General features: G+C 40.9%; 1 protein-coding gene across 1 annotated transcript in view; it reads right to left on the bottom strand.

Moving 5' to 3' along the window:
* Positions 1 to 10153, bottom strand: part of NOX5 (NADPH oxidase 5) — a 36679-nt gene extending 26526 nt beyond the window's left edge. Inside the window, exons 1-4 of the mRNA XM_058156453.1 lie at positions 10028 to 10153; positions 6432 to 6582; positions 4837 to 5047; positions 461 to 695 (exon numbers count right to left, since the gene is read on the bottom strand). Of these exons, the coding sequence (XP_058012436.1) occupies positions 461 to 695; positions 4837 to 5047; positions 6432 to 6582; positions 10028 to 10147 (717 nt within the window). The 5' untranslated portion in view covers positions 10148 to 10153. The remainder of the gene's footprint in view (positions 1 to 460; positions 696 to 4836; positions 5048 to 6431; positions 6583 to 10027) is intronic.
* Between the last annotated feature and the right edge of the window lie 8517 nt (positions 10154 to 18670).

Raw genomic sequence — 18670 nt, forward strand, 5'->3', positions numbered from 1 at the left:
CCACAAGTCTTAAAAGAGCCAAGTTTGCAGACCCCTGTGCTATTGCAAAGTTATAATTTGAAAGGGCCGGTGAATAGCACAGGCTGGTAAAGCCTGTTATTAAGAACACAAAGCCTGCAATTACTGCAGGTTCAAGCCCGGCCCAAGGTTGACTCAGCCTTCCATCCTTTATAAGGTAGGTAAAATGAGGACCCAGATTGTTGGGGTCGACTTAAGTTGACTTTGTAAAAATATACAAATAGAATGAGACTATTGCCTTATACACTGTAAGCCGCCCTGAGTCTTCGGAGAAGGGCGGGGTATAAATGTAAACAAAAAAACCACAAAAAAACCACAAAGCTTGGATTTCATAGTGAACAACATTTACAATATTGTTTTCCTCCTGAAGCCCTGATCCAACTTTCCCTGATGAAGAACATCCTTGACAGGATGGGATGTGGGATGTAGCCCTGTTCCTCACCAGTATGAACGCACAGTTGAAGTTCAGGCATTGCCCACAGCCTCTGGCCACCACAATCCAAATGCCAGAGCCAGCCTGCTTTAGGGCAGCCAAGACGAAGAGGATAATGTTCACACAGGCATAGCTACCCAGCAGAAGAAGCTTGTTCTTATTGTTGTGCCAATACACAGGACTCAAGATATGTGGGGTTTGGCTCTTCCGGGGAGCTGTGGGTGGCTTTAGCCAACTTGCAGCACTGAAAGAGAAAAGAGAGAGGAGCTGGTGAAGTTTTGGGGGCTTTTCAGCATCCAGAGGGACACAGGAAGACTCAACCCAAATAAGCTGAATGGCTACTCTTCCCCCGAGTGCAGGGCAGGAAGCCAGTCCTGAAGGCTTACTAATTAAGACAGTTTAATTTACTAATAAAATTTAATAAATAAAAGCATCCTGCTTATTGGAAGTACACCCCAAAAGGACAGTGCCAGGAACCACTAAAGCAATGTAAAAAGCTTTTAAAAAGGTCAAGCCCCTATAAAAATATCAGCAAAGAAAGAAAAAAGCTCCAGAGAAGCCGCTCTGGCTAGTCTGAGCATACTGCCAAGAACCATTAACTGCTGTTACAATGTAACAAGGCTTAACCCAGAGGCAGTTTCTGAAAACATTTAAGCAGGGCAATAAAGATAAGGATTAGGCTACACAGAGAGGCACACCAGAATGTCTTCTTCCTGCCTTCTTGGCAGGATTAATCCTTAAAGTGGGAAAAACACTTTAGGAAGAAGGAGATTTTCAACAGCCGGTTCACCGAACTACTCAGAAAATTAACAAATGGTTCTCCAGAACCCTTGCAAACCGGCTGAATCCCACCACTGCAGTGATGACACAGATAAACCTCCAGGTGACATTAATGACCCGCTAAAAGAACGCAAATGACCAGCTGTCTGCAAGGAGTATAAAACCTTCCATTCCCCACCATCCAGTCAGAGCTGAAGAAGCTTCTTGGATAAGAAGTGAAACATCTTCAAAGAAAAACCAGAAAGTCCAGATGCCTCTTGAAAAAAGCAGCTTTGGGACAACCATGATCTAGATGGCTGAGAATCTCCATAAACAGATTTCGATGGAATTGTGTTGGCTTTTTGAAGCGCTGCAGCACACTGCTGGCTCATATTTAAGTGATTGTCCACTAGGAGTCCAAAATCCCTCTCACAGTTACTACCATTGAGCCAGCCACCATCTATTCTATACCTGTGCATTTTGCTTTTTCTTCCTTAAGTGTAAAATCTTACTTTTCTCACCACTAAATTTCATTTTGTTAGAAAGGGCCCAGTGTTCAAGTTTTTTTGGATCCTGTGTTTATCATCTGCCAGCTTAGCACCATCTGCAGATTTGATGAATTCTCCTTCTATTCTCTCATCTAGATCATTTATGAAGGTGTTGAAGAGTAGTGGGCCTAAGACATAACCTTGGTGTACCCCACTGCATGCTTCCCTCCATGTAGAAGTAGTTCCATTAAGGACTACACATTGAGGGCAGTTTTTTTAGCAAGTTACGAATCTATCTGTGGTGATGCTGTCTAACCCACAGTTTTCTACCTTATGTAGAAAGTAAAGTATGTTGTAGTGTACTTTATCAAACTTGTAATCCTACTCTGTTCTTTTATTATTCTATAATAAGGTTGGGCTATTTTCTCCTTTTGAAGGAAGACAGATGCAAAGAATGAATTAAGCTGCCCTCACTTCCTTGCCATCTTCTCCCATTAGTGCACTGTTTCCTTGACGTTGTTCTTGTTTTTTATATGTTGGAAGATTTTTTAAAAAAATATTTTTGACATTTATTGAAAGTCTTAGTTCATTCTGGGCCTTTCCTTTCCTGACTTCATCTTTGCAGATTTGGGCTGAATGCTGGTATTATGCCTTAGTTATGTGTTCATCTTTTCATTTTTATACTTGTCCTTTTTGTCTTTCAGTTTATCAGAGAGATCTTTGTGCAACCAGGCTGGTTTCTTGGATTTCTTATTTTTCTTTTTTAGTGATATTGTGCTAGACTGGGCTTTTATGATCTCATTTTTCAGAGTTCCCCAAGATTCTTTTTTTTTTATTCAAAAAGTTTTACAAAAAATTTTTTTCCCTTTCCCCCCAACCCCCCTCCCTTCACTAATCCCCTCCCCCCTCCCCCCTAACTGACAAGGTATAGTTAAAAATAAAACAAACATATGCTAAGAAAATTTTCCCCAAAAACTATTACACCAATTTTCCCTCTCTAGCTCTGACTTCCTCCTAATATAACCAAAATCCTTCAAAAAAAATTAACAATTAACAGTAATAAAATATATAAATCAATAGAACAAATTAATCCTAAAGTATTTAAAACCAGCTAAAGCATAAAAATCCAATCCAGTTCAGAGAATATCTCCCTTATAGCTTCTATAACCATATAATTTCCCCCCCAGGTCTTTCTTACATAAGATCTTTCAAGAATATTCTATTTAAAATTCAGTACAACACATTATAAAATTTCAATACAGAAAATTACAATATCTATTCAACTTTAGTCCTTCCTCATCAAAATCCAGTATAAATCCAAATATCTAGTCTTTTATGATAGATATAAAACATATAATCAACCCATTTCTTCCAGATCTTCTTCACATATTGTCTTTCAGGGACACTAATATTTTTGTCTGTTAATATTTCAAAACAACCTTGTTTCAAGGATAATACTTTTGTCTCTTGCCATTTTTTTTGATGCATTAATCTCTTTCTTTCCTTCATTACTCCTTTTGAAAAGTCAGTCACAATATTTCCTAGTAGTTCCTTATGTCCAAGAATCCACAAATTACTGCCGTATATTCCATCAGTCCAAAAAGAGAACTCTTGGAAAGCATTAACCCTGTGAGTTTTTTCGGTTCGAGAGACAGCCTCCTGTAGCACAAATTCAGGCATTTCATCCAAACTATTTAAAGGAAACTTCTTTACATCAACTTGTTTATTCACAATCATATCTTCATATTTATCCACTTTTGTTTGTATCTCCTCCATTCCATTTTCCAAGTCCTGATTACACTGGTTAATTTCCTCCAAGCTCTGATCCAAAACGTCCCCATTTTTTATCAATTTGGATTTTTGAATAATTAAATACATTCTTTCTGTGTAATCCTGTATAAAGTCACGAATCCATTCTTCTGAAAGAACCTTCATGGCAAAATTCTTGCTGAAAATCCCCTTATGAAATACTTAAACAACGTAATATAATCCAACAATCCACAGTCCAACACAATAAGATAAAATCTCCATTCAGTTTCGAATTCGCAGCAAGGCTCCTTTCCTTTCCCTTTCCTTTATCACTCTACTTTCAGTTGCTCTCAAACGCCATTTTAAACAGTTAAAGGAAGGGGGGAAAAATAATTTCTCTTTTTAAAGAAGGTGGAAGTCAGGAAATCAAAAATACTTGCAAACCAATAATTGTTCACTCATGCTTCTTCCGCCTGCTTATAGAAATCCACAAAAAGAAATCAATTGTTAGCAGAAGTGGACACCTTCCTCTTTTCCTGCTTTTGCAGGAGCACGCTGAATACTGGAGATTAAAGGAGGATTCAATGGGATTCGACCTTTCAGGACTTTGCATAACAAAAACAAAGCCCCTACGGGAATCTACCACTCTCCCCCCTGCTCTTTCTCTCTCTTTCAACCAGAAAGGGAAATTGAAGCCGGGAACAGCTGTTCGTTGCTGTTTTCACCAGCTTTTACCATATCCAGTGTGGAGTGCCATAAATTAGCACCCAGCGAGAAAGGTGGCACCAAGCGGAAGTCAGAGTTCCCCAAGATTCTTGAGTTGTTTTCCCCTTTACTATTTTCATCCATTGAATCCTTCCCAAGCTCTGTCTAAGTTTGTTGAAATCAGCTCTTTTAAAGTCTAAGACATTAGTTCAATTTTGGTCTACTTTGGTCTACTTTTCCAAGTTGGGGTTTTTTTTCCTTTAAGATTTCCATCCATGAAATCTTTCCTAAGTTCTCTCTATGTTTGTTCTAACTCTAGAAAACAGGTTTCCTCACTATAAAAAGATATTGTAACCAAGTAATGTTTGGTTCTGTTTGGAAGGCATTAATAAGGAGAACAATGAATGAAAAGACTCTCTTCCTTTTATTTTTTTTAGAAAAGAAAACAGCTAGAACATGAATCCTGAGAAGATCCCTTTGGATGTGGAGCAACAGATATTCTCTCACTTACCTGAAGCCATTTAGGGTTTCACATGTAAGTATCAGAAACAAAAAGGAATGGATGAACCAGCTGAAGTTTGCCAATTATTTTCCTGCCCCCGATAATTCAATAGAACTGGGTTGGCACAGAGCGTGAAATGTCCTTCATCAGAAATGACTGATGTTGGCTGGAGTTCAAAATACCTTATTGTTAAGTTCTCCATGATTTCTGGAAAATGCTGCAGTTCCTCTCTGAGCTCCTCAAAGGTTATGGATCCACTGTTATCAGAATCTGCTGACTCAAAAAGAGCCATTGTCAGGTCATCTAGCTTCTCTTCAGGCAAAGATATTGAGCTCTCTTTCAGGCATGATTTTAAGACCATGCGTAATTCATCGGGTTCAATGGAGCCGCCACCTATAAGAAAACAAATCCATTAGACTTGGTGTAAGTTCCCATGACAGGTCAGATTTAAGTTGTTGCTATGAGAGGAGGAGGAGGAGGAGGTGGTGATCAATGGACAGAAAGTGTGCACCAGGAAATCAAATTCAGTTGACTCTGCTTCCTTGCTGGATCATGAGAAGACTTCATCTATACAACCTAAGACAAAACTATTTCCCTGGAGAACTGAAAGCCTAGAGGAGCTATAAGTGATGCCTCCTACAGATCCTTCCTCTGAGAGTTAGAGAGCATAATTGCTGCAGTTATTCTCTGACTGAATGGAACCATATGGCAATTATAGACTCAGGGCATTTAAAACCATCTTCCCTATATACACCTTAAGGAATCACTGAGAAATGGGTCTATTGATGGGATCTTGTCCTACAATCTCCTCCAAAGACTGAAGCTAACCTTAGTGCAAGAGATGGCTCTAGATTGGCAGTCCTCAACTTTTTGAGTTCCATGGACCTGCAGTCGCGGTGGCTGTGGGGACCAGATGTTTTCACACATACAACCTAATCTTGTGCATGCGCAAATAAAGCTTTATGTGCTCGCCTGCCGCTTATGTGGCCTGTTTCACGGTACCCAGAGATGTGTTTCAGCAGGTTCTGACCAGTTCTGGAGAACCGGTAGTGGAAATTTTGAGTAGTTCGGAGAACTGGTAAATACCACCTCTGACTGGGCCCGCCCCCATCTATTCTCTGCCTCCCGAGTCCCAGCTGATTGGGTGGAAATGGGGATTTTGCAGTATCCTTCCCCTGGAGTGGGGTGGGAAGGAGATTTTGCAGTATCCTTCCCCTGCCACGCCCACCAAGCCACGCCCACTGAGCTGTGCCATGTCCACCAAGCCACACCCATAGAACCGGTAGTAAAAAATTTTTGAAATCCACCACTGACAGTACCGGTCCATGGCCCAAGGGTTGGGGACCCCTACTCTGGATTAAACTTGCACATATTCTTTACACTCTTTGATATTTCAAAATCAATCCATTGTCTTTTCCCAATAGATTCTAACTCCTTGCTGATCTTGTAACTGAGCAGCCCATCTCATAACCTATGCATGATGACTGTTTAGTCCAGTTTTTCAAAGTCACAATTGGAATTTTTTCGTGTTAGAGTTGACAAGGGTTTCTGCATCAATTGATAAGTGGCATTTCTTGAATTTCTCAGTGTTCATCACTCAAAGACCCTAGATCTGCTCATAAAAATACACAACTAAAATACCATTCCAGATACAAAATTAGGAGCACTGGAGGCTATTCTACGAGGCACAATTTTTGGCAGCCAAACCAGGACCTGAAAAACAAAATCTCATTTTAATAAAACACAGGTTATCTGATTCATCAGTTTGGAATTTTACCATCCACATCGTAGACCCGAAAGAGGAACCGGAGCTTGTCGGTTTCATTCCCGTGGATCAGCAATTTTAAGGTGTCCAGGAGTTCATCCAGGCTGATGGTTCCACTTCCATCGGAATCAAACAAAGCAAAGAACCGGTCACCAAAAAAAGACTGTGAGAGAGAAAGGAGAGGTTTGAGAAGTTGGAGGTGAGACTCCAGAAGTCTCTATCATCTTAAGGTCTTGATTTAGAAATAAGTGATCAAATCTCTGAAATATATAAATCACAGTGGTTGTGTTCATTATTGACCATGATAAATACAACTGTATAAACAGCCTTAGTGGGGAGGCCTTGAGGTTTGTTTGTGGAGATTCTCAGTCATCCAGATCACAGTTACTCAAAGGTGCTTTTTTTCTTCTGTTTTTTCCTTGAGGAAGAAGAAGAAAACATTTTGCTTCTCATCCAAGAAGCTTCATCAATTCTGATGGTTGAGGGATGGAAGGATAGGTACTGACAGTTGAGACTGGATGGTGGGGGGATGGAAGAATTGATTCCTCTGAGATTGCTTGTTTTCTTGCAGGCATTTCATTGCCCAAACTAGATAACACCATCAGTGCTAGTAAGGAGTGCTGTTGGCTGTAAGTTTTATATTCTAGTGGCTTGCGTGTCAGTGTTGGTGGATGCGGCCTTAGATATTCTTCAATTGAGCTGTTTGATGTTGGCTTCTTTGGCAGTTTCTTCCTTACATTATATGTTGTAGATCAGGGGTCTCCAACCTTGGCAACTTTAAGCCTGGAGGACTTCTGGGAGTTGAAGTCCTCCAGGCTTAAAATTGCCAAGGTTGGAGTCCCCTGTTGTAGATGGCGCCTGTTTTTTCTTCTGGAGTTGTTGATCTTTTGGTCTGCTTAGGATGTTTCGAAGGACTTTAGTTGACTTGTGGGCTATGCTGATTCTGTGTGGTTGAAGTAGTCCGTTGGTGGTTTCTGACATATTCTGGGGTATTCTCGATATATGGCAGTGTAATTCTTTTTAAGGTTTGGGTTGGTTGTGCTATATACAGTCCATACTTCAAGAATATTTCAGAATATCTCAGAAACCACCAATAGCAATAACACTTAGACTTATATACCGCTTCACAGTGCTTTTACAGCCCTCTCTAAGCGCTTTACAGAGGCAGCATATGGACCCCAACAATCTGGGTCCTCATTTTACTGACCTCGGAAGGATGGAAAACTGAGTCAACCTTGAGCCTCGTGAGATTTGAACTGCCAAATTGCAGGCAGCCAGCAGTCAGCAGAAGTAGCCTGCAGCACTGCATTCTAACCACTGATCATCAGACTACCTCAACCACATAGAATCAGCATAGCACGCAAGCCAACTAAAGCTACTACAATGTAAGAACTGCAACAACCACTATGTAGGACAAACAGGCAGAAGATTGACGGAACGCATCCACGAACACCAACTAACAGTCAGAAGACATGATGACAATTCTTTAATTTCACAACATATAGACAGATTTAATTGTAGTTTCAACTGGGAAAATGTGACCATCCTAGAGCAAACCAAGTCCAAAAACACCAGGGAATTTCTAGAAGCCTAGCAGGCAGACAAATCAGCCATCAATAGACCCATAGATATTAACAACATCTATAGACTATGCAAAAGAGACAATCAGCCAGCCCAAAAAGGAACAAAAAGACACAAGCACCTCTACACCAGCAATCGGCACCCAGATCAGCATAGATTAACTCCAAGATTAACATCAGACCAACAATCAAGTAAACAAGACCCCAATCAAGACACTGCCAAAGTACCCAACAGCAAACAGCCCAATCAAAGAATCTTTAAGACCACCCCCACCAACACTGACACAAACGCAAGCCACTAGAATATAAAACAGACAGGAAACAGCACTCCTTCCTAGCACTGAAGGTCTTACCTGGTTTGGATAATGAAACGTCTACAAGAAAACAAGCAAGCTCAGAGAGCAACAGGGGCACCTCATGTCAACCCTGAGCTACAAATATTTTCCTTTATTAGAATTGATTCCCAAATGTTGTTTGTTTATTTTATTTTATTTTATTTTATTTTACTTTATTTTATTTATTTATTTATTTATTTTTTCAAACATGTATTTTATGACAAATACAAGTGTAAACATAATTATAAACACATGCAAAGAATAAAAGAAAACATTAGGACAGAGACAGTAGGCATGCTGGTGCGCTTATGCATATCCCTTACAGACCTCTTACGAATGGGGTGAGGTCGACAGTAGACAGTCTAAGGTAAAAGTTTTGGGGATTTGGGGAAGAGACCACAGAGTCAGCTAGTGCATTCCAGGCGTTGACCACTCAGTTGCTGAAGTCATATTTTCTTCAGTGTAGTTTGGATCAGTTTACCATGAGTTTGTATCTATTGTGTGCTCTTGTATTGTTTTGATTGAAGCTGAAGTATTCATTGACAGGTAGGACATTGTAGCAGATGATTTTATGTACTATGCTTAGGTCAGACCGAAGACGGAAAAGTTCTAAATTGTCTAAGCCCAAAATTTCGAGTCTGATGTCATAAGGTATTTTGTTGTGAGCAGAGGAGTGGAGGCGATCTGGTAACAATGGGGGCAGGTAGTTCGGAGAACCGGTAGCAAAAATCCTTGTACCCCCCCCATGCGCACCCAATCGCCCGGTACCCACCTGCCTACTTGGCAGCTTGCTGCTTCTTTCGGGCTGGCTCGCTATTCCTGCCTTGCTTTGGCTGCTGCAATCAATTGCATCAGCTAGCAACTCAATCTGCCTGCCTGCAATCCATCTCATTGGTGAGCAACTCAATCTGCCTGCCTTGTCCCTTTAACTGGGTAAGTAACGGGGGGCGGTTTGGGGGGGACCTTTAAAAAAATCATTAATTGGAGGTTTCTTAGTTTTATTTTTTTTTAGACATAGCAATTTAAAGTTAAGGAAGTTTTAAATTTAGCTGCTTTTACCTAAAAATATAAATAAAATAAAATAATAAAATAAAATATTTATGCAGCTTTCTGAGATTTGGTGTGTTTCTGTAATGTTTTGTTCTAACTGCACAAACACACAAAATCTCACAAAGCTGTTTGTGGCATTTTGTGTGTGTGTGTGTGTCAGTTGTGTTGTGTGTGTGTAAAGTGTGAAAGTTGGTTTTTGATACCTCTTATTGTTTTGTGTACTTTGTTTATTATTTTTATTATTATTGTTATTGGCCACGCCCACCCAGTCACCTGACCACCAAACCACACCCACCAATTAAGCCACACCTACAGAACCGGTAGGGAAAATTTTTAGATTTCACCTCTGGGAGCTTCTCAAAATCACATAAGTGAGATGGGCAGCTATATAAATTGAAATAATGAACAAACAAACAAACAAATAAATAAAAGTTTTTAAAAAATCTGCTCTTTTCCCCGCTGCCTTTCTGCTTCTTTCTCAGGTCTCTTGACTTTAAGTAGCATATCAAATGAATTCTTCAATTCTATCAAGGAAGAGAGGAAATCAAACATCTCTGTATTTTTTGCTTGCAACGGTGGCCATTCCGAGTTATGGAATGGCCATAGCTCTGTCACCCACACAGCTCAGTCAGACACAACTTGCCTCCTTCACTTTAAGTGCAGTTTTGAATTGTTCCAAGCTGATTTCTTTATTGTCACCAACAATATTCTCAAACTGCTTGGCTACCCACACGAGCCATTTTGTGTTGTCATCCAGGTTCATGGTTGTTAGTCCTACAAGATAGATAACAAAATAACAGAGCTGAAAGGGACCTTGGAGATTTTCTAGTGCAGGTGTCTGCAACCTGTGACTCCGGACCACATGCAGCTCTTTCATCCCCCTGCTGTGGCTCGCTGTCAGCTGAACCCACCACTGGCTGGCCCTGCCCGTCACCCTCCCCTCCCAATCACTCCTTGCCTGGCCTGAGAAGGCAAGGGCAACGGCGGGGATGGAGACTCACTCCATATTCCCGAGCGGGAGCAAAGCACTCCCGCCATATCTCGCAGGCGCTTCTTCCGGCCCTTGTTGTTGCTGCGCGCACCTTGGTCACTCAGGGAGACACTGGCCCAGCCCAGCTATGAACAATCCTCTGAATAGTCATGAGCTCCAGGAGGAGGAGGGGACACCGTCTCCCCCATTGTGAAGCACGCTAAATTTAACTGTACTGCACAAGGCACTGTGAGAGCAGCGGGCAGGCTATGGAGGTGGCAACAGCAGTGGTGTTGGCCGCAGCCAGGCCAAGCCAGTGTCTTGCGGCGGAGAGCAAGTCATGCGTCTCTCTGAGTGACCAAGGTCCACGCAGCTCCAACAAGGGCCGGAAGAAGCGCCTGCGAGATATGGCAACTACAGGGGTGCTTCGCTCCCGCTCTGGAATATGGAGCGAGTCTCCATCTCCCGCCGTCACCCTTCTCAGGCCAGGCGAGGAGTGACTGGGAGGGGAGGGCGTGGGCCGTGGCCAGCCAGTGGTGGGCTCAGCCCACAGGGAGCCACAGCAGGGGGACGAAAGAGCTTCATTTATCTGGGAACCTGAAATGACTCTTGATTTAAATACGGTAAAAAGCACTCGAAGAAGAAGAAAGAACAATATCAGCTCAAACCCCCCCCCCCAACCCTCACCTGTTTTGGGAAATGATTCAAGAGGGAACACACACACACACGCACACATACAGCCATGAGACAGAGAGAGACAAAGAGGGAGAAAGAGAGAGGGAGAGGGAGAGATAGATAGATAGAGAAAGAGAGAGACCTGTTTCCCACAGAAAAAAACACCACCAGGAACAACAAAACCTGGGTAAGCGTGGCTGGGGGTGTGTCTTGTGATTGGGTGGGAGTGAGTGACGTTGGGTTGGCCAAGCCCACCCAGGTTTTGTGGCTCCTCGTGATTTCTTTTCTGTGGGAAACGGGTCCAAATGGCTGAGTATTTAAGGTTGCAGGCCCCTGTATCTAGTACAATCCCCTGCTCAAGCACGAGACACTAAACCAGGGGTAGTCAACCTTTTTATACCTACTGCCCACTTTTGTATCTCTGTTAGTAGTAAAATTTTATAACTGCCCACCAGTTTGGGGGGAGATGCACGAGCTATTCTGGGACTTTGTTTGCGGTGGCACTATAGCGCCATTTAGTTTCACTTGGGTAACGTGAACTAAACTTATGCGCGAGTGATACAAATAGTATATTTTCTGAAATTTAAATTGTCATGGGGAATTTTATGAAAACCTAATGAAAATGTTTTTATATAATGCTATGAAATTTTTTTTTAAAGTCAATTAAATTAAAAAAAAGGAAAGTGCTTCAGTATTGGACAAACCCCTACCGCCTGCCATGAAAGCTGGAACGCCCACTACGGGCGGTAGGGACCAGGTTGACTACCACTGCCCTAAACCATTCTAGACAAATTGCTGTCCAATCTCTTCTTAAAATCTCCCAGTGATGAACCACCCACAACTTCTGAAGCTGTTCCACTGATTAATTGTTCTCACTGTCAAGAAATTTCTCTTTAGTTCTAGGTTGAATTTCTCCTTCATAGGTTTTCAACTGTCTTCTTGTCCTGTCCTCAGATGATTTGGAGAATAGATTGACTGCCTCCTTTCTGTGACTGCCCTCAAATAGAAGACTGCTATCATGTCACCTAGTCCTTCTCTTTGCTAGACTGGACCAGTTCCTGCAACCTTTCATATGTATTAGCCTCCAGACCCCTTTGCTGCTCTTCTCTGTAATCTTTCTAGAGTCTCAACAACTTTTTCTACCATGGTGACCAGAACTAGATGCCGTATTCCAAGTGTGGTCTTACCGAAGCAGTAGATAGCGCTATTACAGACAGGAGGTTGAACAACTAGCCTCGTGGTGTGATTGGAACAATCTGGAACTGAACACACTCAAAACCGTAGAAATGGTGGTAGACTTTAGGAGAAACTCTTCCATACTTCCACCTCTTACAATACTAGACAACACAGTATCAACAGTAGAGATCTTCAAATTTCTAGGTTCTATCATATCGCAAGATCTAAAATGGACAGCTAACATCAAAAACGTCATCAAAAAAGCAGAACAAAGAATGTTCTTTCTGCGCCAACTCAGAAAGCTCAAACTGCCCAAGGAGCTGCTGATCCACTTCTACAGAGGAATTACTGAATCTGTCATTTGCATCTCTATAACTGTCTGGTTTGGTTCTACAACCCAACAAGCAGACACAGACTTCACAGGATAATTAGAATGGCAGAAAAAACAATGGCTACCAACCTGCCTTCCACTGAGGACCTGTATACTGCACGAATCAAAAAGAGGGCTGTGACAATATTTATAGACCCCTTGCATCCTGGACATAAACTGTTTCAACTCCTACTCTCAAAACGACACTACAGAGCACTACAGAGCACTGCACACCACTGTTCTAGACACAAGAACATTTTTTCCCCGAATGCCATCATTCTGCTAAACAAATAATTCCCTCAACACTGTCAAACTATTTACTAAATCTGCACTACTATTAATCTTCTCATCGTTCCCATCACCCATCTCCTTCCACTTATGACTGTATGACTGTATCCTTACGATTTATATTGATATTGTTTCCTAATTGCTTATTTGTACCCTATGACTATCATTAAGTATTATACCTTAGAACTGTTGATGAACGTATCTTTTCTTTTAAGTACACTGAGAGCATATGCACCAAGACAAATTCCTTGTGTGTCCAATCACGCTTGGCTGATAAAAAATTCTATTTTATTCTATTAATACCATAGTTCTCATGATCTTGATACTATTCCTCTGTTGATGGAGCCCAGGATTTAATTGCCCTTTTTGGCAGCTACAGCTCATACTTAGGTGGTTGTCTACTAGGACTCCTTGATCACTCTCACAGCTATTGCTGTTGAGCCACCTATGTTACTCTTGTGCATTTGGTTTTTCTTATCCAAGTTTAAGACCGTATTTTTCTCACCACTGAATTACATTTTGTTGGCTAGGGTCCACTATTCAAATCAGTCAAGATCTTTCTGGCTTTTCAGCCTATCTTATAAAGTGTCAGCTATTCCTCCCAACTTGGTGTCATCTGAAAATTTGATGAGTTCCCCTTTTATCTCATCTAAATTGTTTATAAAGATGTTGAAGGGTACTGGGCCTAAGAAGCAGCTCGGGGTACCCCACTTCAGTAGATGTACTATAGTTCTCTTGAGGACTACACATCGAGTGTGGCTTGTCAGCCAGTTCTGAATCTATTTGGTGGTGATGCTGTCTGTCCCACGTCTCTATCTTTTCAAGAAGTAGGCTGAGGTCTACTTTGTCAAATGCCTTATTGAAGTCCAAGTATATTACACTGGCAACATTTCACAGGTCTATTAATTTAGTCACTCTTATTCTGCAATAAGAATTCAATTTTTGGAAGTTGAGGTCCATACATTTTCAAGTGGCCAAGGCTGAGAAACACTGTATTGGACTGTACTGCAATGAATAAAGACATGAATATAAAGGAGATAAAAAATTCAATCGGGACTGAGCTTCCAGGCAGATTCTGGATTCAGACTAAAACTTGAGTGGTTGCTTAGTGCAGAGTAGCCATTCTGAGGCTCATCAAGAGACAGCAGATGCTCACATCTGCTTTTCATTTTTATGGGAACTGGACAAGGCCAGCTCCAGCTCCAGAAGCCGGCTGAGTAGGCTATACGAGTTGACATAGGCACTAGCTAGGAGTGCCAAATTTTAGGGGACACCAAAATGGAAAAGACTTCAGAAAAACACAGAAAAAAGCAATAATGGTGCATTGTGTGAGTCTGCCTACCCGTTCAAGAGTCATATATAAGTTTGCACTTAAAATAGGACAAGGTCCCCTCCAAAAAGAACAATGTCTGGGGCTGAAAATCATGTGTAAAACTCATGTGCCTTCTCTGTGGGGGCTCCCACACTCTGGAACGAACTCCCCCCGGGCTTACGCCAGATATCTGACCTTCGGACATTCCGTCGCGAACTGAAAACATATCTCTTTATTCGCGCGGGGCTGGCTTGAATGGAATTTTAAACTCAAATTTTTAGCAATTTTAATGGGGTTTTTGGTTTTATGGTAAATTTCTTAAATTTTTCAGGCTCATTTAATAAGTTTTTAATTGATATTTTAACTTTGTATATTGTATATTGTTCTTTGTTGGTTTTATTCTGCCTGTACACCGCCCTGAGTCCTTCGGGAGAAGGGCGGTATAAAAATCAAATAAATAAATAAATAAATAAATAAATAAATAAATAAAAACCTGAAGGAAAAAAGAAACAAGAGGCCATCTTTTTGAAATTTCTAATCAAACTAGAAGATGAGCCAAAGCTGTAGGGTGCCAAACTTTGACTCAGGTTCCAAAATGGCTAGCTGGCCCTGGAAAAGGCTGAAGGTCAGTAACTAGAAACAGTTCAGACAAAATTAGATGCTGAATTTATTAGGGGCCCATTTCCCGGTTTTATTGTTAACTGGCCTAGTATCTTGGCACCTCCTTGGTATATTTATTTTGGAAGTTTATTCATTTTTTAATTTAATGTTTTATTGATTTAATTGTAGTATTTTTTAAACATTATAAGCCACCAAAATCATTTATTAGGATGGGCAACTATAGAAATAGCTCTATATAAAATATAGAATGCAAGTAGCTGCTGTCCTTCAGTTCTCTCTGGATTACCCTCCATGGGATTCCTGCAATATGTTCCATATTGGGCTACCTTTGGCAAAAATCTGCATACTGAGGGAAGGGCTGCAAATGTTTAAGGCTATCCTTGGTCGTCTTGTTGGCATCTCTTCTTTATGGATGCTGCAGAATTTTCAGATCCTTCAAAGTTACTTGAAAGTTATCTTTTCTCATAGCAGGCATTCTGGATCCTGAGATCGTCTTTCAAAGCTATTAGATTTATTTAATCCATTGATTTAATGCCCACTCATCAGGCAGTGCTTGGTGGCTTATGACAGTATTAAAGCATTAACATTGGAAGAAAAGAAGAAAATCATAGCAATAAAAATGCCACACCCAGAGAAATGCAGGTCTCAGGTTTCTTAAATCTAACTCTTACTGTTTTCTCCACGCATCTTCCTCACCCCACTTAAATTTGAGCTGCTTTGACTACTGCTGACTAGATAGGTTAACTGACAGTAGCAGCTTTATGGCTTTGGGCCATTTCATTGAATTACCTTCTAAGATCTTTGTTTACTCCCTTTCATGTAAGACCATAGATGAAATGTATGTAGGTGGCAGATGAAACAATCACAGCTGCCAAAGAGGGTTGAGCTTCATCATTCTTTTCAAGGGATGTGGAGTCAGGGTGGCAGCTGTGACCACACAACGGAACCCTTACCTCCATATGGGACTTTGATTGCAAGATTGCCAACCCTCTTGGTATTTTTCACTCCTCCCTCCAGGACATTCCTGCTTGTGCTTCTCCAGGTGTTAATATTCGATAAAGTAAGAGTTATTCTACAGACACATACCTTCCTCAAGAGAAAAACCGAGGATGCAGAGAGTAAGATGACATAGACAATATAAATAAGTCAACACTGCATCAAACCTAAGGGCCAAATCCTGTGAGAATGTCAGGACTTTCCAGCTTGGTCTTATGGCTTGTAACAACCGTAAGAAATTACTGTAGCCATTGTAGTTGTACATAATGTGGTACATAATTCATAATAGACCTGCAGAAAAAACCATGGCTACCAACCTGCTTTCCATTGAGGACCTGTATACTGCACGAGTCAAAAAAAGGGCTGTGAAAATATCTACAGACCCCTCACATCCTGGACATAAAGTGTTTCAACTTTTACCCTCAAAACGACGCTGTTGAGCACTGCACACCAGAACAACTAGACACAAGGACAGTTTCTTCCCGAAGGCCATCACTCTGCTAAATAAATAATTCCCTCAATACTGTCAAATAATTTACTAAGTATGTATTACTATTATTCTTCTCTTCCTTACTAGTATCTATCTCTTCCCACTTATTGCTATAGCCATGTTGCTTGTATCTTTCAATTTATATTGTTTTTGTTTCCTAGTATGATTTAATAGCTTATTAGTAACCTTGACTATCACTAAGTGTTGTATCTTTTTATTCTTGATGAATGTATTTTATTCTCCTTATGTACATTGGGAGCATATACACCAAAGACAAATGCCTTGTGTGTCCAATCACACTTGGCCAATAAAGAATTCTATTCTATCTGTTCTATTCTAATTCATGGGAAGCGTCTGTCCAATCCCATGATTCCATTGGCAAATTTTGGAAATGTTAACCATAATAGAGTGGAGAGAGCAAGAGAGCAGAGTATTCTAGTGTTGGGGCTGGAATGACCAAAGGGAGAATAAAGAAGACTGACCACGTCTTTTCATCTTGACACAGTATTACCAGCATCTGCCTTTTTGTTGTTTGTTTTTGCATCACACTTTTGGCTCAGTCAGCTTGGGAACCACAGCAGAAGCATACAGTCTAGAGGGATCACCCCCGACGGAACTTCACAAAGGTCACTCACAAATGTGAATTTAATGAAGTGTGTTATTTCAACAAATAATGGTAAGGTAAAGGTAAAGGTTCCCCTCGCACATACGTGGTAGTCGTTGCCGCCTCTAGGGGGCGGTGCTCATCTCCGTTTCAAAGCCGAAGCGCCAGCGCTGTCCGAAGATGTCTCCGTGGTCATGTGGCCGGCATGACTCAACGCCAAAGGCGCATGGAACGCTGTTACCTTCCCACCAAAGGGGGTCCCTATTTTTTCTATTTGCATTTTTTACGTGCTTTCGAAACTGCTAGGTTGGCAGAAGCTGGGACAAGTAACGGGAGCTCACCCCGTTACACAGCAGCGCTAGGGATTCGAACCACTGAGCTGCCAACCTTTCAATCGACAAGCTCAACATCCACCGCGTCCCTCTATAAATATGGTACAATACAAATAATGGTAACAGTGACTAAAACCTTCATACAATTTGTCATCTCAGCTGAGAATCTTATAAACGGAGGTTGCATTTGACACTGTAATTGTCAGATTAGAGGAAGCATTTTTCTTTGTTATTGTTGTTTATTTCAGCCAATTTGGTTAGCATTTTATCTCTTTGTACTTGCTGTGTAATTTACAGCTAGATAATGCTATTCTTATTTAGATATTTTCATCTTATTGCCATTTTTACAGCATTATCTTGAGACTCTATATTAGATTCTGTCTGTGAGCAGGGAATATTCTAACTGCCACATTCCCTCCATGAATTCATTCCTAATGCTGAGAGGATTGTGTGCTGCTTAAATTAGTACAACTTCAGAGCTGTAATATCCATATTTTCTAGCTCTCAGAAAGAGAGCCCAAGAATTCTCCTCCCCTTTCCGGACAAATTCTACTTGTAGAATAACAAACTCAAAATAAAACTGCTACTGTACTTCATAATTATGAACAGGGGACTGCAACGGACATGTGAAAAGCCGGTGATTTCCCACTTCAATTTGCTTTGCTTTGTGCCCCAGTGATCTGCTGAGCGTTTTGGAAAATCTAACCCAGGTCCAGATTTCTCCAGATTAGGGAAACCAAATATTGTGGGATGACAAACCGGGGAGTCACTGCACAGAGCTCAGGTTCAAAGCATTCCATGCTGAAAGCTGCAGCAACTTGGAGAAGGAGGCGTTTTGTGCAATGAAAAATATTACAAAGATGATCATTTTGCACAGCAAAACCAATTGCCTTACATCTATGTAGCTTGAAAAAAGGTCCCAATTATCAAAGAAAGAAGATACTGATTTTTTTTCTTAAAATCTCAATTATTTAAGCATTCTGATCATTTAGGCCATGTGAAAACCTTCTCACAAAGTCAAATAATAACCTAATCTTTCACAAAATTAATATGCTCCGTTTTTCTTCTCATGGAAAATGCCCAAATAATAGACGATTTTAAACTTTGCTCAACTCACTGAATTGGGAGAATTAATTAAATCTCCCTCCCCAAAGGCTGTATGCAGTTTTCTCTCACTCATCTCAGCTGAATCCATGAGACTCAAATCATATTTATTCTGAAGAAAAAGACTTAAAATAAATGAGTCTGGATAATTCAGACACAAAATGCAAAATGCATTGCAAAAGATAGGAATGGATTACCTGAAATTTCTGTGCCAAAGGCTTCTTTGTCTAGCTCCTTGAAACTTATCCCAAAATAATTTATAGAACTTCTTTTCGACACATATAAGAAGACATGATGTACACTGAACTAAATAACACCGTGTAGCATTCAATACCTGCTCTGCAGTAG

This window comes from Ahaetulla prasina, chromosome 13 (assembly GCF_028640845.1).
Source record: "Ahaetulla prasina isolate Xishuangbanna chromosome 13, ASM2864084v1, whole genome shotgun sequence".
NCBI lineage: Eukaryota > Metazoa > Chordata > Lepidosauria > Squamata > Colubridae > Ahaetulla > Ahaetulla prasina.